This window comes from Ursus arctos, unplaced genomic scaffold (genome assembly GCF_023065955.2).
Source record: "Ursus arctos isolate Adak ecotype North America unplaced genomic scaffold, UrsArc2.0 scaffold_42, whole genome shotgun sequence".
Taxonomy (NCBI): Eukaryota; Metazoa; Chordata; class Mammalia; order Carnivora; family Ursidae; genus Ursus; species Ursus arctos.
The window spans coordinates 578,048-597,737 of record NW_026623059.1 but is presented as its reverse complement, the minus strand read 5'-3'; the positions used below and the strand labels follow the sequence as shown (position 1 = coordinate 597,737).

At 42.4% G+C, this 19,690-nt stretch overlaps 3 gene segments (V, D, J or C); all 3 read left to right on the top strand.

Moving 5' to 3' along the window:
- Window positions 1-4,708: 4,708 nt before the first annotated feature.
- LOC125281427 (immunoglobulin heavy variable 3-23-like) lies at window positions 4,709-8,338 on the top strand. The segment is given in 3 exon segments: window positions 4,709-4,812; window positions 4,915-5,225; window positions 8,231-8,338. Coding segments are annotated over 3 exon segments (465 nt in total).
- Window positions 8,339-9,372: 1,034 nt separating this feature from the next.
- LOC113249145 (immunoglobulin heavy variable 4-59-like) lies at window positions 9,373-15,817 on the top strand. The segment is given in 3 exon segments: window positions 9,373-9,418; window positions 9,500-9,820; window positions 15,771-15,817. Coding segments are annotated over 3 exon segments (414 nt in total).
- Window positions 15,818-18,404: 2,587 nt separating this feature from the next.
- Window positions 18,405-18,939, top strand: LOC113249143 (immunoglobulin heavy variable 3-23-like). The segment is given in 2 exon segments: window positions 18,405-18,450; window positions 18,554-18,939. Coding segments are annotated over 2 exon segments (432 nt in total).
- The last annotated feature ends 751 nt before the right edge of the window (window positions 18,940-19,690 follow it).

Genomic DNA, 19,690 nt, shown 5'->3' with positions numbered 1-19,690 from the left:
AAGTACATAGCAATACAAGACTTTTTCAACAAATTAGAAAAATTCCCAAATATACAAGCTAACGTTACACTTTTTTTCTTACTATTTGCAGTTAGCCATCATATAGTACATCATTAGTTTTGATGTAATGTTCAATGATTCTTAGTTGTATATAACACCAAGTGCTCATCACAACACCTGCCCTCCTTACTACCCATCGACCAGCTAAAAGACCTGGAGAACTAACAGCAAATAAAGCCTAAACCAAGCAGTAAAAAAAAGAAAAGAAATAATAAAGTTTAGAGCAGAAAAAAATTAAATAGGAACCAGGAGAACAATAGAACAGATCAAGGAAACTAGAAGCTGGTTCTTTAGAATAATTAATGAGATCGATAAAACTCTGGCCAGACTTATCCAAAAGAATAGAGAAAGGGCCAAATTAATAAGGAAAGGGGAGAGATCATGACTAACACCAAGGAAATAGGGAGGAATTTAAGAACATATAATGAGCAAGTATATGCCAAAAAATTAGGCAACCTTGAAGAAATGGATGCATTCCTGGAAAATGATTGAAACTACCAAGAATGAACCATGACAGACTATGGACTCTGGGAAACAAACTGAGGACTTCAGAGGGGAGGGGGTGGGGGAATGGGATAGACTGGTGATGGGTAGTAAGGAGGGCACGTATTGCATGGTGCACTGGGTGTTATGTGCAAGTAAGGAATCATGGAACTTTACATCAAAAACTAGGGATGTACTGCATGGTGACTAACATAATTAAAAATATTATTATTTAAAAAAAAGAAACTACCAAGATTGAAATAGGAAGAGGTACAACATCTGAACAGACCAATAACTGGCAAAGAAATTGAAAGACTAATAAAAAATCTCCCCCAAAATGAGTCCAGGGACAGATGGTTGCCAAGGGCAATTCTTCCAAATCTGTAAAGAAGAAATAATCCTATTCTACTGAAGCTGTTTCAAACAATAGAAATGGGAAAAAAAAAAACCTTCCAAATTATATGAGGCCGGTATTACCTTGATCCCATAACCAGACAAAGACCCCTTCATGGGCACTAGAGAACAATATCCCTGATGAACATGGATGCCAAAATACTCACCAAGATCCTAGCCAATAGTATCCAACAGTACATAAAAAAGGATTATTCAACATGACCAGCTGGATGCTAGAGTGGTTCAACATTCACAAATTAATCAACATGATAGAGGACATTAATAAAAGAAAAGAAAAAGAACCATATGATGCTCTCAACTGATGGAGAGGAAGCATTTTTAAAAAAGTACAGCAACCTTTCTTGATTAAAAATCATCAAAGTGTAGGGATAGAGGGAACATAACTTATTTTTTATAATTTTTATTTTGTTATATTAGCCACCATACAGTACATCCCTAGTTTTTGATGCAATGTTCCATGATTCATTATTTGCATATAACACCCAGTGCACAATGCAATACGTGCCCTCCTTAATATCCATCACTGGCCTATCCCAATCCCCCACCTCCCTATCCTCTAAAGCCCTCAGATTGTTTCCCAGAGTCCATTGTCTCTCATGGTTCATTCCCCCTTCTGTTTACCCCCCTTCATTCTTCCCTTTCTTCTCCTACCAATCTTCCTGCTATTTCTTATGTTCCATAAATGAGTGAAACCATATAATTGTGTTTCTCTGCTTCACTTATTTCACTTAGCATTATCTCCTCCAGTCCCGCCCATGTTGCTGCGAATGTTGGGTAATCATTCTTTCTGATGGCTGAGTAATATTCCATTGTATATATGGACTGCATCTCCTTAATCCAGTCATCTGTTGAAGGGCATCTTGGCTGCTTCCATGATTTAGCTATAGCGGACAATGCTGCTATGAACATTGGGGTGCATATGGCCCTTCTCTTCACTATGTCTGTATCTTTGGGGTAAATATGCAGTAGTGCAATGGCTGGGTCATAGGGTAGCTCTATTTTTAACTTTTTAAGGGACCTCCACACTGTTTTCCGGAGTGGCTGTACCAACTTGCATTCCCACCAACAATGTAGGAGGGATCCCTTTTTCCACATCCTCTCCAAAAATTATTGTTTCTTGCCTTGTCAATTTTTGCCATTCTAACTGGCGTAAGGTAAAAAATTACATTTTAAACCAAAGACTGTAGTAAGAGATGTAAACACACACAATATCATACTTAAAGGGTCTGCACAACAGGAAGATCTAACAATTACAAATATTTATGTTCCTAATTTGGGAGCATCCAATTATATCAACCAATTAAAAACCAACGCAAAGAAAAACATTGATCGTATTAGATTAATAGTAGGGGACTTCAACACCCCACTCACAGCAATGGACAGATCACCTAGTCAGAAGATCAACAAAAATTCAAGGGCTTTGAATGCCTCATGGAACCCAGTGGAATTGAAGGCATACACAGAGTATTCCATCCTAACACAACAGAATATTCATTCTTCCCAGGTGCACATGGAACTTTTTCCAGAATAGATCAAATACTGAGTCATAAATCAGGTCTCAACTGATACCAAGAGGTTGGGATCATTCCCCGAATATTCTCAGACAACATAGCTTTGAAACTGGAACTCAATCACAAGAGGAAATTTGGAAGGAACTCAAACACTTGGAGCTTAAAGACCATACTACTAAATAATGAGTGGGTCATTGAGGAAATTAAAGAAGAATTTAAAAATTCACAAAAACTAAGGAAAGGAAAACATCGCTGTTCAAAACCTTTGGGATACAGCAAAGGTGATCCTAAGTAGGAAATACATGGCAATACAAGAATCTTGCAAAAATGTAGAAAAATGCCAAATATGCAAGCTAACATTACACCTAATGGAGCTAGGGAGATAACAGAAAATAAAGCATTAACCAAGCAGGAGGAGAGAAATAATAACGATAAGAGCAGAAAGCAGTGAAATAGAAACCAGAAGAGCAGCAAAACAAAGAAACTAGAATCTGGTTCATTGAAACAACTGTTAATTTCTATAATCTCTTAAGCAGACTTATCCAAAGGAAAAGAGAAAGGACCCAAATTAATAAAATCATGAATGGAAGGGTACAGATAACAACCAACAGCAAGGAAATGCAATTTTAAGGCCATAATGTGAGCCACTATTTACCAATAAATTAGGTCAATGTGGAAGAAATGGATACATTCCTGGAAATGTATAAACTACCAAAACTGAAAAAGAAGGAAATAGAAAATCTGAACAGACCCATATCCAGCAAGGATATTGAAGCAGAAATAAAGACCTCTCAAAAAAAGACTCCAGGGCCAGATGGCTTCCCAGGGGAATTCCTGGTTCTAATTGTATTTTAATTATATTCTCAAGTTTGAAGTGGAGTTTTCAAAGACATCTACATAATTTATGAACACAAGATTGCATAGAAACTCCTCCATTGACTGTTCATCGTCATCCTCTCCAGCTTAGTTGTTGTAGAAAGCACATTAATAACACATTCTCAGAGCTCCATATCTACATCTGCAGGGTGATAAATACTTTTATTATAATAACTAAAACTGGATAGGCTGGTGATGGGTAGTAAGGAGTTCATGTATTGCATGGTGCACTGGGTGCTATACGCAACTAATGAATCATGGAACTTTACATCAAAAACCAGGGATGTACTCTATGGTGACTAACATAATATAATAAAAAATATTGTTATAAAAAAATAAAATAAAAAATAAAACTGGAAACAATCCCTATCCACACCAACCACTTAAAAAATAAAATTTTGCCATGTTCACTCTTAGGAAAGCTGCCAAACATTAACATATGTGCAACAGAGAGAAACCTGGTTGAATTTTCAAGGATTTATGCAGAGCAAAAAAAAAAAATTCCTACAAATGAAATTACAAACACTATAATTGCACATCTATCTATAATTTCTTCAAAATTAAAACTAGTCTAAGTAACATGAGAAATACCCAAGTTATGTCAGGATAAGGAGAGGAAGGGAAGAGCAGAAGGAATTCCCAGGAAAATACAGGAAATTTTAGGGAGAATTGATTTGCTCACTCTGGATAATATTGATTGTGACACCTGTGTATATCATATCACACAGTCTGCATGTGTGCAGTTCATCCAGTGTGAAGCACACACATCACAATTCTTACAAAGAGAGATGACTCAGAAGGAACACACAGATATTGAAATGTTAGAAAATACATCTACATGAACCCTTATCCTCTCTATATTTCAGGTAAACTCTAGAGCAGGTAAAACCATCCTGTCCCCATTACAGAGAGCTCCACATTCCTCAGGAGACTGGCCACTCTGTCCTCCAGGTGGTTCATGGGGCAGCAGGTCCTGTGGGAAAGAGCACAGCACCAGACTGGGATTAACTCTCGCCCTGTACATCTCTTGGACACCTCACAAACCCTCTAAGATTCTGGGTGTAGGTTTAGAGTTCTTTATGGGATAAGATGACACCGGTCCCACAAGATTTGTGTGAATATGTAAAAATGAAGACACACATGAAGGCCAAGTATATACTCTGGAAAGTTATATCATGAAATATAATTTTTTCAAAAGTGGTCAATACAACCAAAACAAAGGCAATCATATCTGTTCTGGTTACTGACCTCTATGTCAGCATAGATCCCAAGCAGAATATATAGTCAGAGGACATGCAAATAGGGCCCTCCCTCTGCTGATTAAAACAGCCCAACCCTGACTCTGCAGCTGGGAGAGGAGCCCCAGCACCAGGATCTCAGGTGTTCCAATCAGTAATCAGGACAGAACACAGAGAGCTCAACATGGACTTTGTGCTCGTCTGGGTTTTCGCTGTTGCTCTTTTAAAAGGTAACTCATGGTGAAAAAGAGACATGGACTATGTGAGTGGATCTGAGGGAGACAATAATGGGTGTGTGACAGTTTCCTGACCAAGATGTCTTGTGTTTGCAGGTGTCCAGTGTGAGGTGCAGCTGGTGGAGTCTGGGGGAAACCTGGTGAAGCCTGGGGGGTCCCTGAGACTCTCCTGTGCAGCCTCTGGATTCACCTTCAGTAGCTATGGCATGAGCTGGGTCCGCCAGGCTCCAGGGAAGGGGCTGCAGTGGGTCACAAGTATTAGCAATACTGGTAGTAGCACATACTACGCAGACTCCGTGAAGGGCCGATTCACCATCTCCAGCGACAATGGCAAGAACACGCTGTACCTGCAGATGAACAGCCTGAGAGCCGAGGACACGGCCGTGTATTACTGTGCAAAGGACACAGTGAGGGGACATCAGTGTGAGCCCAGACACAAACCTCACTGTAGAAGGGGTTCTGGACCAGCAGGGGGTGCACACTAGTCACCAGTTCTGTGCTTAAGCCCCAGGAGCAGCTGCAGATGGAGGTTAATGGGCAGGTTTCCTGTCAGGATCTGGGGCTTCCTCTCCATAGAGCAGTTTCCCACAGGGACCCTCTCTGCACACTTGATTCTGTGCAAACCTCTTCACTCTCTGACTTAGAAAATTTTTCTAATGGCAAAACAGATATGGTAAAAACCACAAAAAACTGAATCACTCACAATGTTTATTCCTGTCCCTAAACACCAATGAATTACAAATATCCTGGTGCTTGCATCTGAACCTTCACAGGAATCCCAGCTATACTTACTGTGCATCACAGGATGACCCAGCTAAACGTGCAAACTTGCTAGAAGCAGCATTAAGTGTGTGCTGGACATGAGGCTACAGAGGCATCAACAATGCAAAGCAAGTGCAGAATGTGTCTTGGTGGGGGTCAGTGTCGTAAACCAAATCACAGCATCAATGTTAATGACAATGTGGGAAAGCAGTGGACACCTTCCTGGTGTTGTGTGGATGTGGAATCTGAAGATCTCTCTCTCTGTCTCTCTCTCTCTCTGTCTCTCTCTCTCTCTCTCTCTCTCTCTCTCTCTCACACACACACACACACACACACACACACACACACACTGACTACACAAGGGTATAAAACCTTTAACACCTTCACCTAATTTCTCTAGGAAATGTGGTCCTAAGACAGAAATACACAGCATACAGGAAGACCTCAAGAAGAATAATCTGAGATAAACAACTTGACCTTACACCTAAAGGACCTAGAGAAAGTACAACTGAAGCCTAATACAGCTGAAGGAAAGAAATACTGAAGACTGGAGAAGAAATAAATAGAAATAAATGTTACAAAAACTAAAAAAAAAGAAAAAAAAACACAAAAGATGAGAAAAAGTGTTATGCACAAGTAATGAATCATGGAACACTACATCAAAAACTTAGAATATAGTGTATGGTGACTAACATAACATAATAAAAAATTGTTATAAAAAGAATGAAACCAAGGTTAAACATTATTAAAATATCTATCCTGAACAGAGGAATTTACACTTTCAATGCCATCCCTATTAAAATAACACAATCCTGAAATATGTGTGGAATCAGAAAAGACCCCAAACTGACTAGGGAATGTGGAGAAGAAAACCAAAGCTGGCAGCATCACGTTGCCTGACTGCGAGCTATATTCCAAAGCTGTGATCACCAAGACAGCACGGTACTGGCACAAACACACACATACATCAGTGCATCAGAAAAGAGACTCCAGAAATGGACCCTCAAATCTATGATCAACTACTCTTGGACAAATCAAGAAAAAAAATCTAATCGAAAAAAGACAGTCTCTACATTAAGTGTTGCTGGAAAAACTGGACAGCTACAGAGAGAAGAATGAAAGTGGACCATTCCGTTACACCCTACACAAAGACAAACTCAAAATGGATGAAAGACATCAATGTGAGCCAGGAATCCATCAAAATCTTTGAGGAGAATATAGACAGTAACCTCTTCGACATCAGCCACAGTAACTTCTTTCAAGACACATCTCCAAAGGCAAGGGACACAAGCAAAAGTGAAGTTTTGGGACTTCATCAAAATGAAAAGCTTCTGCACAGAGGTGCGTGGGTGGCTTAGTTTTTAAGCGTCTGCCTTTGGCTCAGGGAGTGATCCCGGCATCCTGGGATTGAGCCCTGCTCCGCTGGGAGTCTGCTTCTTCCTCTCCCACTCCCCCTGCTTGTGCTCCCTCTCTTGCTGGCTGTTTCTCTCTGTGTATCAAATAAACAAATAAAATCTTTTAAAAAAGCTTCTGCACAGCAAAGGAAACAGCCAACAAAACTAAAGGGCAGCCCAGAGAATGGGAGAAGATATTTGCAAATGACATTTCAGATAAATGGCTGATATCCAAGATCTCTAGGACTTATCAAACTCAACACCCAAAAAAACAAAAAACCCAGTCAATAAATGGTAGGAGAAATGAGCAGACACTTCTCCAAAGAAGAGAAACAAATAACTAACAGACACATGAAACAATATTCAACAGCATTAGCCATCAGAGAAATTAAAATCAAAACCACCTTGAGATACCACATTACACCAGTTAGAATGGCAAAAATTGACAAGGCAAGAAAAAAAAATGGTGCAGAGGATGTGGAGAAAGGGAAACCCTCCTACACTGTGGGTGGGAATGCAAGTTGTTCCAGCCACACTGGAAAACAATATGGAGATTCCTTAAAAAGTTAAAACTCGAGCTACCCTGTGACTCAGCAATTGCACTAGTAGGTATTTTCAACAAACAGATACACAGTAGGGAAAAGAAGGGTCATACACACCCCAATGTTCCTAGCAGCAACGTCCACAATAGCCAAACTGTGGAAGGAGCTGAGATGCCGTTCAACAGAAGAATGGATAAAGAAGATGTGGTCCGCACACACAATGGAGTATTACTCAGCCATCAGAAAGGATCAAACATTTGCATCAACATGAATGAAACTGGAGGGGTTATGCTAAGTGAGCTAAGTCAGCAGAGAAAGACAATTATCACTTGGTTTCACTTACAAGTGGAATATAAGGAATACAATGGAGGACATTAGGAGAAAGAAGGGGAAAATGAAGGGGGGAATCAGAACCATGAGACGATGGACTCCAAGAAACAAACTGAGGGTTTTACAAGGGAGGCGGGTGGGGGGATGGGCAGGCCTGGTGACGTTTATTAAGGAGGGCACATATTGGGAGGAGTTAGGATAGCAGAGGAATAGGGGTCCCCCTTTTCAGCTGGTCCCCTGAGTCGAGCTGGATATGCACCAGACCATAATGAAAACCCACGGAATCAGCCTGAGATGTAGGAAGATACATCTGGATCTCCAAAAATGAACATCTCCAGCACTGAGTATTGAGGTATGAAAACGGAGCCTTGACTCCGCGCACAGATATCGGAAGATAAACTAAAGGGAGAGGGAGCCGATGCAGTCGGGCACCGGAAAGCGGTAGCCACCTGCACTAGGGAGCAGGCTGGACTTGTGGACCTGCACCCATGAGGAAGCAGACTGAAACCGTGAGCCTGGGAATGCACTTGTGACCAGACTGAAAACGGGCACTCCAGAGTGCACACCAACCACACTGAAACAGGAAGCTCGGGAGTGCGCGTGGGAAATGGGGGCGGCTGGTGGTGTTAGACGCACAAAGAACAGAGACATGCCGGCCCTGGAAGTGAGGACTGGGACAATGGCTGTGGGGCTCACAACCCAGGACACTGCAGGGTTTTCAGCAGCACCGACAGAAACAGAGTTAAAGAGGCCAGAAGAGCTCACTGGAGAGCAGACTGCAATCTCTCTGTTCTGAGAAAGAGGCTGGGATTCGGCCACTGCTGCTCTGACTCTCAGAAGAGGCACAGCAAACTGCCAGGGAAAGCCGCCAGAGAACAAAACCCTAGAAATACCGGCTCACAGTGTGCCCATCCCCATCCCCCCTTGCAGGGGACAGGGAGACTCTACCTAAACAGGGTTGCCTGAGTATCTGTGTAGCAGACCCCTCAGCCAGAAGGCAGGCTGAAAAATCAAGAAGCCCACATCCCTAAGGTCCCTATAAAACAAGTGCACACTGCCTGGGTCCTGGTCAATAATTTGGGCTCTGGGCAACCCCGCAACCTCTCCTCACCAGAATTATAGAAAGAGAAATCCCCCCCAGCAATAAAAAGATAATGAGTCTGTGGCCTCTGCCACAGAACTGATGAATATGGATATAACCAAATTATCAGAAATGGAGTTCAGAGTAACAATGGTCAAGATGATGTGTAGACTTGAAAAAATATTCACAAAAATATTAACAAGAATATAGAATCTCTAGGGGGGGGAATGAGAGCTCAGCCTAGATCACTAGGAACAGGCTCAGTGGGTCCTCACACCACCCACCATGGGGACACCAAGAACTAGTGACTGTCACCAGGGCTCAGGATCTTTTAATGCTTCCCCGTCTCTGCGGGGACCCACATGCAAATCACCTGGGTGCTCCCAGAAGAAATCAGCATCACAGGCAGAGGCCAGTGTGCTGGGTCTCCATCCTGCAGACAGCCATGCAGATGCTGTGGTCCCTCCTCTGCCTTCTGGCAGCTCCCCTGGGTAAGGGTCTGGACGCTCTGGGATAGACGGGGGCCTTTCTGTGGGATGGGACCGACTCACCATGACTCTCTTTGTCCCTAGGTGTCCTGTCTCAACTTACACTTCAGGCGTCAGGCCCAGGGCTGGTGAAGCCCTCACAGACCCTCTCTCTCAACTGTGTTGTCTCTGGGGGCTCTGTCACCAGCAGTTACTATTGGAACTGGATCTGCCAGCGCCCTGGGAGAGCATTGGAGTGGATGGGGTACTGGACAGGTAGCACAAGCTACAACCCGACTTTCCAGGGCCACATCTCCATCACTGCTGACACGTCCAAAAACCAGGTCTCCCTGCAGCTGAGTTCTGTGACCACCGAGGACACGGCCGTGTATTGCTGTGCCAGAGGCACAAAGAGGAGACATCAATGTGAGCCCAGACACAAACCTTCCTGCAGGGACACAGTAGGGGCAGGACAGCAGGGGCCCTCAGAATCCACCAGGGAGTGCTCAGGACACCAGGGGGCTCTCAGGTCATCTCTGGGATCTCAGGTCATCTCTGGGAGCTCAGGTCACCAGGGGGTGCTCAAGAGTCAGGCGCACTCAGGAGACAGGGCACACTCAGATCAGCGTGCGGCACTCAAGACCCACAAATACACTTTCCACACCAGCAGCAGGTGCAGGTGGAGAGTAAACGCTCGTCTCCTGTCACCGTGTGGGGCATCCTCTCCATAAAACAGTTTCCCCAGGGGCCTCTCTCGAATAATGATTTCATCTTACTCTTACATCTGTGAATACAAAGGTTGGTTGTAACAGGAGAAAACTATACTTCCATGCACAAAAAGCAGAACGTCACTTACACGGCTTCACCTTTTCCCTAAATGACAATTATATACAGACATTCTGATGTCAGTCTGCTAAGTCTGTAAAAGTTTCAGCAGGACTCAACAACACAGCACCACACAAACCAGTGTACGAACGACGAGCCAGTAAAATACAGTTCATGCTGGACATCAGGCACAGAAGCATCATGAAGCCAAAGCCAGAGGAGAAGGGCCCTAGTGCTGGGGGTGTTGTGTGGACACCATGCTTACAACATCTAGTTAGCTGACATCATCCAGAAGCAGAGGGACCCCCACCAAGCTTGATACAGTTGGTGAATCAGATGATACGACACACATGGGAGAATACACAATGCTTATCGATCTCAGGGAATGTCACACAGCGTGTCAGAAATGCTTTAATAAAACCAGGAAAGGACATGACATCAGGGATTTTCTCATGGCTCAGTGCTGGAAAATCCCAAGGGATCTAGAACATCAAAGGCACAGAATCTCGGCTTTCCTATCCGATGTCCCATGTGTGGTGCAGGAGAAGACAGAGCAAGGGGGCTTCTGGTGCAGTAATGAATCATCAGAAGATAAAGTCTCATGCCTAATTCCATGCAACTATAAAAATAAGTGAAAAGGAAGATAACTGATCAAATAGGTGAAGACCACCTGAGTCCCTAGAAAATGAGAATGATAACATATAAGCCGACAATACTAATAAGGAAGCTATTAGAAGTCGACTGAGGTCTTGCTGGGTGTCTGCAGTGGAAGCTGTCCACTCCCCAAGGTCACCAGCTGGTTCTGAAGGTTCTGTGTTCACCGTGTGCACGCAGACACCAGAAGCTTCTACTGGATCCATGAGATCCTCACTTTGAGGTGCTAGAGGGGAGGGGCTTTTCATCTGCAAGGAAACACTCTTTGATCCTTCGGTTGTTGACTTCAGCTCAATGTGTGTGACCTCAAGCATCCTCATAAACAAACCTAACGATAATGTGATGGGACGAGGAGTTGGGCCTTAGGGAGGCATTTAGGTCAGGAGGGTGCAGCCTCATGATGGGAGTAGTGCCCTTACACACCACAACTGAGTAAACTCCCTGCCCCCTGACCCCATGTGAGGTGACAGGCAATGGACAGCCCCGGATGAGGGTGCTCTTCAGACATCACATCTGCCTGCACCTTGTCCTGAATGTTCCAGACTCCAGCACTGTGAGAAATGAGTGTCTGTTGTTTAAAACCACCCAGTCTGTGTACAGTGTTACAGGAGCTGGAACAGACTAAGAGTTAGGGACACATGAACCCAGGCATTTCCTCTGGCATTTCTAGAAGATATGGCCGTGATGACCAAGGGGATTTGAGGCTTACCATCTCCTTACAGACTTGTTATACTGACTGCTGTGAGATGTGCAGCTCACTCATTGGATATGTCATTGGTACCATGTGTCCCCAACCTGAAACCCACCTGCATTTCTGACTCTCCCTCTGGTCATGAGGATAGATTCTTCCTGGCGTGTTCATTACTGGAAACCCTCAAGGCACCTACATTACTTATCCTTCATCTTCTGATATGTAAGCAATCCTTTTCTAATGGGTTTTGCACCAACTACATAACAATAACTGATGATAAAATCTAACAGCTCTGCCATAGTATTACATAGTTTACACATGAACACACTTGTAGTGAGGAAAGGGGGAAAAAGGAGAGAGAGGAAAAATAAAAAAAACAGGCACATAACTACAGAAAACACACTCTGGTTATCAGAGGGATTGAAGGTAGGGAATGAATAACACATCGGGTGGGGTTGAAAGAGGGGACGGGGGTGGGGGATTGGGATAGGCTGGTGATGGGTAGTGAGGAGGGCACGTACTGCATGGTGCACTGGGTGTTATACGCAACTAATGAATCATGGAACACCACATCAAAAACTAAGGATATACTGCATGGTGACTATCATAACATAATAATAATTATTATTAAAAAAAGAAAGAGAGCACTTGCTGAGATGAGCACCAGGACTTGCATGGAAGTACTGAATCACTATAAAGAACACATAATATCACACTGCATGGTAACTAACTGGCATTAAAATCAACATTTCTAAAAACAAGGACTTAGAACCCAAGTCCCATTCTTGCCTCAGCTCAGGAGACAGCTCCCAAGGCTATTCTAATCCCAGTCAATATTGAGACTTACTCTCTGGGGAGGTCTCTGAACTGCAGGATACAAGGCACATGCCCTCAGGCCTAGTCCTTAGACCCTAACCCTAACCCTTAATTCTAACCCTTAGCAACCACTAACACTAATCTTAAACATAACATTATGAGGGAATTGAGTAAATAAATGAATAAATACGAATTTTCATGTGTGAAATTGATTTCCAAGAATATCTACATAATAAGAAAACCCCCCAAGGTGGATAAACGTCCACATCCATGCAAAGGTACTCCCCCACACCTACTTCAGGTTAGTTGTTGTTGTGGAGAGCATATAAATAGTACATTCTCTGAAGTCTACACCTTCAAGTCCAGGCTAGGAAGCAACAAGATTGAAATACCAGAAGCTGGATATGATCCCAATCCAAAACAACTGCTTAAAAAAAAATAAAATTCTCCTGTGGTCATTGTCTGGAATGCTGCCAGGAATTAAAAGTGGTGATTTGTGCTACACATGGCAACACGGATGTGTTCTCAAGAGATTGAAGCTGAGTAAAACAAGCCTTAAAAATGTGCATCACAGGAACACCCAGCTGAACATGCAAACTTGCTAAAAGCAGCATTAACTGTGTGCTGAACATGAGGCTACAGAGACATCGACAACCCAAAGCAAGTGCAGAAGAGTCTTGATGGGGGTCACTGTCTTAAACCATGCTCACAGCATCAATGTTAGTGATAACATGGGAAAGCAGTGGACACCTTCCTGGTGTTCTGTGATGTGGAGTCTGAAGATCTCTTTCATTCTCTCTCTCTCTCTCTCTCTCTCTCTCTCACACACACACACACACTCACTCACTCACTCACTCACTCACTACACAAGAATATAAAACCTTTATCACCTTCACCTAATTTCTCTAGGAAATGTGGTCCTCAGACAGAAATATACAGCATACAGGAAGAACTCAAGATGCAAGAAAAATCTGAGATAAACCACTTGACCTTACAACCAAAGGAACTAGAGAAAGTACAACTGAAGTGTAAATACAGTTGAAGGAAGGAAACAGTAAAGATCAAAGCAGAAATAAATAGAAATAAAGTTATAAAAACTAAAAAACAACACAACAGATCAGAAAAACAAGGTTAATTTGAGTCCTTTCTCTATTCTTTTGAATAAGTTTGGCCAGTGGCTTATTGATCTTATTTAGTCTTTCAAAGAACCAGCTTCTAGTTTTGCTGATCTGCTCTATTGTGCACTTCATTTCTTTTTTTAAAATATTTTTATTATATTATGTTAGTCACCAAACAGTACATCCCAAGGTTTTGATGTAAAGTTCCATGATTCATTACTTGCGTATAACACCCAGTGCACCATGTGATACGTGCCCTCCTTAATACCCATCACTGACCTATCCCTATCCTCCACCCCCCTCCCCTTGGAAGCCCTCAGTTTGTTTCCCAGTGTCCATAGGCTCTCACGGTTCATTCTCCCTTCTTTTAACTCCTAGTTTCTAATTCATTTATCACTCTTGAAAGACACTGAAGAAGACACAAAAAGGTGGAAAAACATTACATACTCAGGGATTAGAAGAATAAACATAGTTAAAATGTCTATGCTACCCAGAGCAATCTACACTTTCAATGCCATCCCGATCAAAATACCAATGACATTTTTCAAAGAACTGGAACAAACAGCCCTTAAATTTGTGTGGAACCAGAAACAGCCCCGAATCATCAAGGAATTGTTGAAAAGGAAAAACAAAGCTGGGGGCATCACATTGCCAGATTTCAAGCTCTACTACAAAGCTGTGATCACAAAGACAGCATGGTACTGGCACAAAAACAGACACATACACCAATGGAACAGAATAGAGAACCCAGAAATGGACCCTCGGCTCTTTGGGCAACCAATCTGACAAATCAGGAAAAAATATCCAGTGGAGAAAAGACAGTCTCTTCATAAATGGTGCTGGGAAAATTGGACAGCTATATGCAAAAGAGTGAAACTTGACCACTCTCTCACACCATACACAAAGATAAGCTCCAAATGCATGAAAGATGTCAATGTGAGACAAGAATCCTTCAAAATCATAGAGGAAAACATAGGCTGCAACCTTTTTTATATCAGCCACAACAACTTTTTTCATGACACATCTCCAAAGGGAAGAGAAAAAAAAGGAAAAATGAACTTGTGGGACTTCATCAAGATATAAAGCTTCTGCACAGCCAAGGAAACAGTCAAAAAAACTAAGAGGCAGCCCATGGAATGGGATAATATATTTGCAAATGACACTACAGATAAAAGACTGGTATCCAAGATCTACAAAGAACTTCTCAAACTCAATACACGGGAATCAAATAATCAAATAAAAAAATGGGCAGAAGATATGAACAGACATTTTTCCAATGGAGACATGCAAATGGCTAACAGACACATGAACAAATGTTCAAGATCATTAGCCATCAGGGAAATTCAAATCAAAACCACACTGAGATACAACCTTACACCAGTTAGAATGGCATAAATGGACAAGGCAAGAAACAACAAACGTTGGAGAGGATGTGGAGAATGGGGATCCCTCTTACACTGTTGGTGGGAATGCATGTTGGTACAGCCACTTTGGAAAACAGTGTGGAGGTCCCTCAAAATGTTAAAAATAGAGCTACCCTGTGACCCAGCAATTGCACAATTGGGTCATTACCCCAAAGATACAGACATAGTGAAGAGAAAGGCCATATGCACCCCAATGTTCATAGCAGTATTGTCCACAATACCTAAATTGTGGAAGGAGCCGAAATGTCCTCCAAGAGATGAATGGATAAAGAAGATGTGGTCCATATATACAATGGAATATTACTCAGCCATCAGAAAGGATGATTACCCAACATTTGCAGCAACATGGACAGGACTGGAGGAGACAATGCTAACTGAAATAAGTCAAGCAGAGGAAGACAAGTATCATATGGTTTCACTCATTTATGGTACATAAGAAATAGCAAGATTGGTAGGAGAAGAAAGGGAAGAATGAAGGGGGGTAAACAGAAGGGGGAATGAACCATGAGAGACTATGGACATTGGGAAACAAACTGAGGGCTTCAGAGGGGATGGGGGTGGGGGACTGGGATAGGCCAGTGATGGGTATTAAGAAGGGCACATATAGCATGGTGCACTGGGTGTTATATTCAAATAATGAATCATGGAACATTACATCGAAAACTAGGGATGCACTGTATGGTGACTAACATAACATAATAAGAAATTAATATAAAAAATAAAAATAAAAGGTAATTTATGGTGAACAATTTATGGTGAACAAGAGACATTGAGTATGTGAGTGGATATGAGTGAGAGAAACATTGGATGCATGAAAGTTTCCTGACCCAGATGTCTTGTGTTTGCAGGTGTCCAGTGTGAGGTGCAGCTGGTGGAGTCTGAGGAGATCTGGTGAAAGCTGGGGGGGTCCGTAAGACCATCCTATGCAGGGTTAGGGTTAGGGTTAGGATTAGGATAAATTGGGTCTGCAAGGCTCCAGGGAGGGGGCTGCAGTGGGTCTCATGTATTAGCTGTGATGGAAGTAGCACAAGCTGGGGAACCTGGGGACATAAATGTGTACCTGTCTCCAGAGGCAGGAGGACAGGAATGTTCCAGATCAAGCATGCAGGAAGGAAGAGTGAGGGAATTCTTCCTCCCTCTGCATTTCATTCTCTTCAGAACCTTAATGAATTGGATGACGCCCACTTACACAGAGACCATGGGTGCGAATACCAATCTCCTCTGGAAACAGCATTACAGGCACCCACAGAAACAATGTTTAATATGGACAGCCATGGCCCAGTCACGCTGACACAGGGTTAACCACCATAAATCAACCTTCGGTAAACCTGGGCATCCATAAGCATCTCTGTTAAGTCACACTCATTCTGAATATAAAGAAAAGAACATGGTCATAACTTCACCTTCTATGATACACATATCCTGCATGTAACCAAGAACACAAAATCCCTTTACCAAAGTAAAGAAAAACATTGATAATCATATATTACTAGCAAGGGACTTCAACACTCCACTCCCAGCAATGGACAGATCATCTAAGCAGAAGACCAACAATGAAACAAGAGCTTTGAATGACACATTGGACCAGATGGACCTCACACATATATACACAGCATTCCATCCTAACACAACAGAATACTCATTGCTCATGAGTGCTCATGGACATTATTCCAGAATAGATCACATCCTGGGTCACAAATCAGGTCTCAACAGATACCAAGAGATGCGGACCATTCCCTGCATATTTTCAGACCACGAGGCTTTGAAACTGGAAATCACTGTGAAATCATTCACAAGAGGAAATTTGGAAGTGAAAGAGCACCCTACTAAATAATGAATGGGTGAACAAGGACATTAAAGAAGAATTTAAAAAATCGTGGAAACTAAGGAAAAGGAAGCGCACCTGTTCAAGACCTGTAGGAAACAAGAAAGGTGGTCCTCAGGAAGAAGTACACTGCAATACATCCCTCTCTCAAAAATTTAGAAAAACTCAAATCCACAAGCAAACTTTACACCTAAAGGAGCTGGAAAGGAACAGCAAATAAAGCCTAAATAAAGCAGAAGTAGAGAAATAATAAAGATTCGAGCAGAAATCAATGAAATAGAAACCAGAAGAACAGTAAAGCAGATCACTGAAACTGCTACATTCTCTGAGCTCCATATCTACATCTGCACAGTGAGAAGCAAATTCAGTGTAATATCAGAAACTGGGAAAAATTCTTATCCCAACGAACCACTTAAAAAATAAAATTCTGGGGGTGCTTGGGTGGCACAATCGTTAAGCGTCTGCCTTCGGCTCAGGGCGTGATCCCGGCATTATGGGATCGAGCCCCACATCAGGCTCCTCCGCTATGAGCCTGCTTCTTCCTCTCCCACTTCCCCTGCTTGTGTTCCCTCTCTTGCTGGCTGTCTCTCTCTATCAAATAAATAAATAAATAAAATCTTTAAAAATAAATAAATAAATAAAATTCTGCTATGTTCACTCTTAGGAAAGCTGCCAAACATTGAAATACATGATTCTTGCTACAGACAGCAACATAGTTGAATTCTCAAGGATATATGCAGAGAAAAAGAAAGTCCTACAAATGAAATTACACACACTATAATTGCACATCTATACACTCTTCTAAATTACAACTAGTTTAAGTAACATGAGAAATACCCAAGTTATGTGGGGACAGGGAGAAAAAGAGAAGAAGGAGGAGGAATTCCAGGGAAAATACAGGAAATTTGAGGGAGAATTGGTTTGCTGACTCTGGATAATGTTGATTGTGACTCCAGTGTTTATCATATGACACATTCTGCATGTGTGCAGTGCATCCTGTGTCTAGTACACTCATCAAAACTAATAAACACAGAGATGACCTGGGAGGAATGTATAGATATTGACATGTTAGAAAATACACGTGCACGAACCCTAATGCTCTCATTTTAAGTAACTCTAGAGCAGGTAAAATCATCCTGTCCCCATTACACTAGGGGTTCAATATTACCAACAAGCCTGCCATCTCTGTCCTCGGAGTTTCAGGGGCAGTAGGTCCTCCTTGAATACTGGGGTTCACTCTAACCCTATATGTGTTCTTGAACACCTCGCAAACCCTCTAAAATTCTGGGTGTAAGTTTATGATTCATTATGGGATAACATAACAGCTATCTTGCAAGATTTACGTGAGTATATAAAAATGAAGTCACACAAGGAGGCTACGTACATACATGGAAAAGTTATAAAATGAAAAGTCATATTTTTTTAAAAAAAAGTGGTCAATACCACCAAAACAAAGGCAATCACATTTGCTCTGGTTATTGACTGCTATGTCAGCATAGATCCCAAGCTGAATATATAGTCAGAGGTCATGCAAATAGGGCCCTCCCTCCGCTGATTAAAACAGCCCAACCCTGACTCTGCAGATGGGAGAGGAGCCCCAGCCCCAGGGTTTCCAGGTGTTCTGATAAGTATCAGGACAGAACACAGAGAGCTCACCATGGAGTCTGTGCTTGGGTGGGTTTTCCTTGTTGCTCTTTTAAAAGGTAATCCATGCTGAACAAGAGACATGGAGTATGTGAGTGGACCTGAGGGAGACAAACAGTGGGTGTGTGACAGTTTCCTGACCAGGATGTCTTTTGTCTGCAGGTGTCCAGTGTGAGGTGCAACTGGTGGAGTCTGGGGGAGACCTGGTGAAGCCTGGGGGGTCCCTGAGACTCTCCTGTGCACCCTCTGGATTCAGCTTCAGTAGCTACTACATGAGCTGGGTCCTCCAGGCTCCAGGGAAGGGGCTGCAGTGGGTCGCAGGTATTAGCAGTGGTAGTAGCACATACTACGCAGACTCTGTGAAGGGCCGATTCACCATCTCCAGAGACAACAGCAAGAATACGCTGTACCTGCAGATGAACAGCCTGAGAGCCGACGACACGGCCGTGTATTACTGTGCCAAGGACACAGTGAGGGGACATCAGTGTGAGCCCAGACACAAGCCTCACTGTAGGAGGGGATCTGAACCAGCAGGGGGTGCACACTAGTCACCAATTCTGTCCTTAAGCCCCAGGAGCAGCTGCACATGGAGGTTATGGGCAGGTTTCCTGTCAGGTTCTGGGGCTTCCTCTCCATAGAGCAGTTTCCCCCAGGGACCCTCTCCTCAGATGTGATTCTGTGCTTACCTCTTCACTCTCTGACTTAGAAAATTTTTCTACTGGTAAAGCAGATATAGTAAAAACCACAAAATACAGAGTCATTTACATTGTTTATTCCTGTCCCTAAATACCAATGTATTGGTATTTGCTATTATGGACAATTCTGCTATGAACATTGGGGTGAATATGGCCCTCCTCTTCACTAAGTCTGTATCTTTGGGGTAAATACCCAGTAGTGCAATTGCTGGATCATAGGGTAGCTCAATTTTTAACTTTTAAGGGACCTCCACACTGTTTTCCAAAATGGCTATACCAACTTCCATTCCCACCAGGAATGTATTAAAATAAATAAATAAATAAATAAATAAATAAATAAATAAATAAACAAACAAACAAACAAAATAAATAAAACAATAAAAGAAACTATAAAAAATAATGATGTAGTATAATTGGCTAACTGAACACAAGTTTTAAAAAGATTTGCAGGAGATAATGCTGTGAGAAAAAATTAAAGCACCCCAATTTTCATAACAGAATTGTCCACAATAGCCAAATTGTAGAAGGAGCCAAGATGCCCTTCAACAGATGACTGGATTAAGAAGACGCAGTCCATATACACAATAGAATATTACTCAGCCAT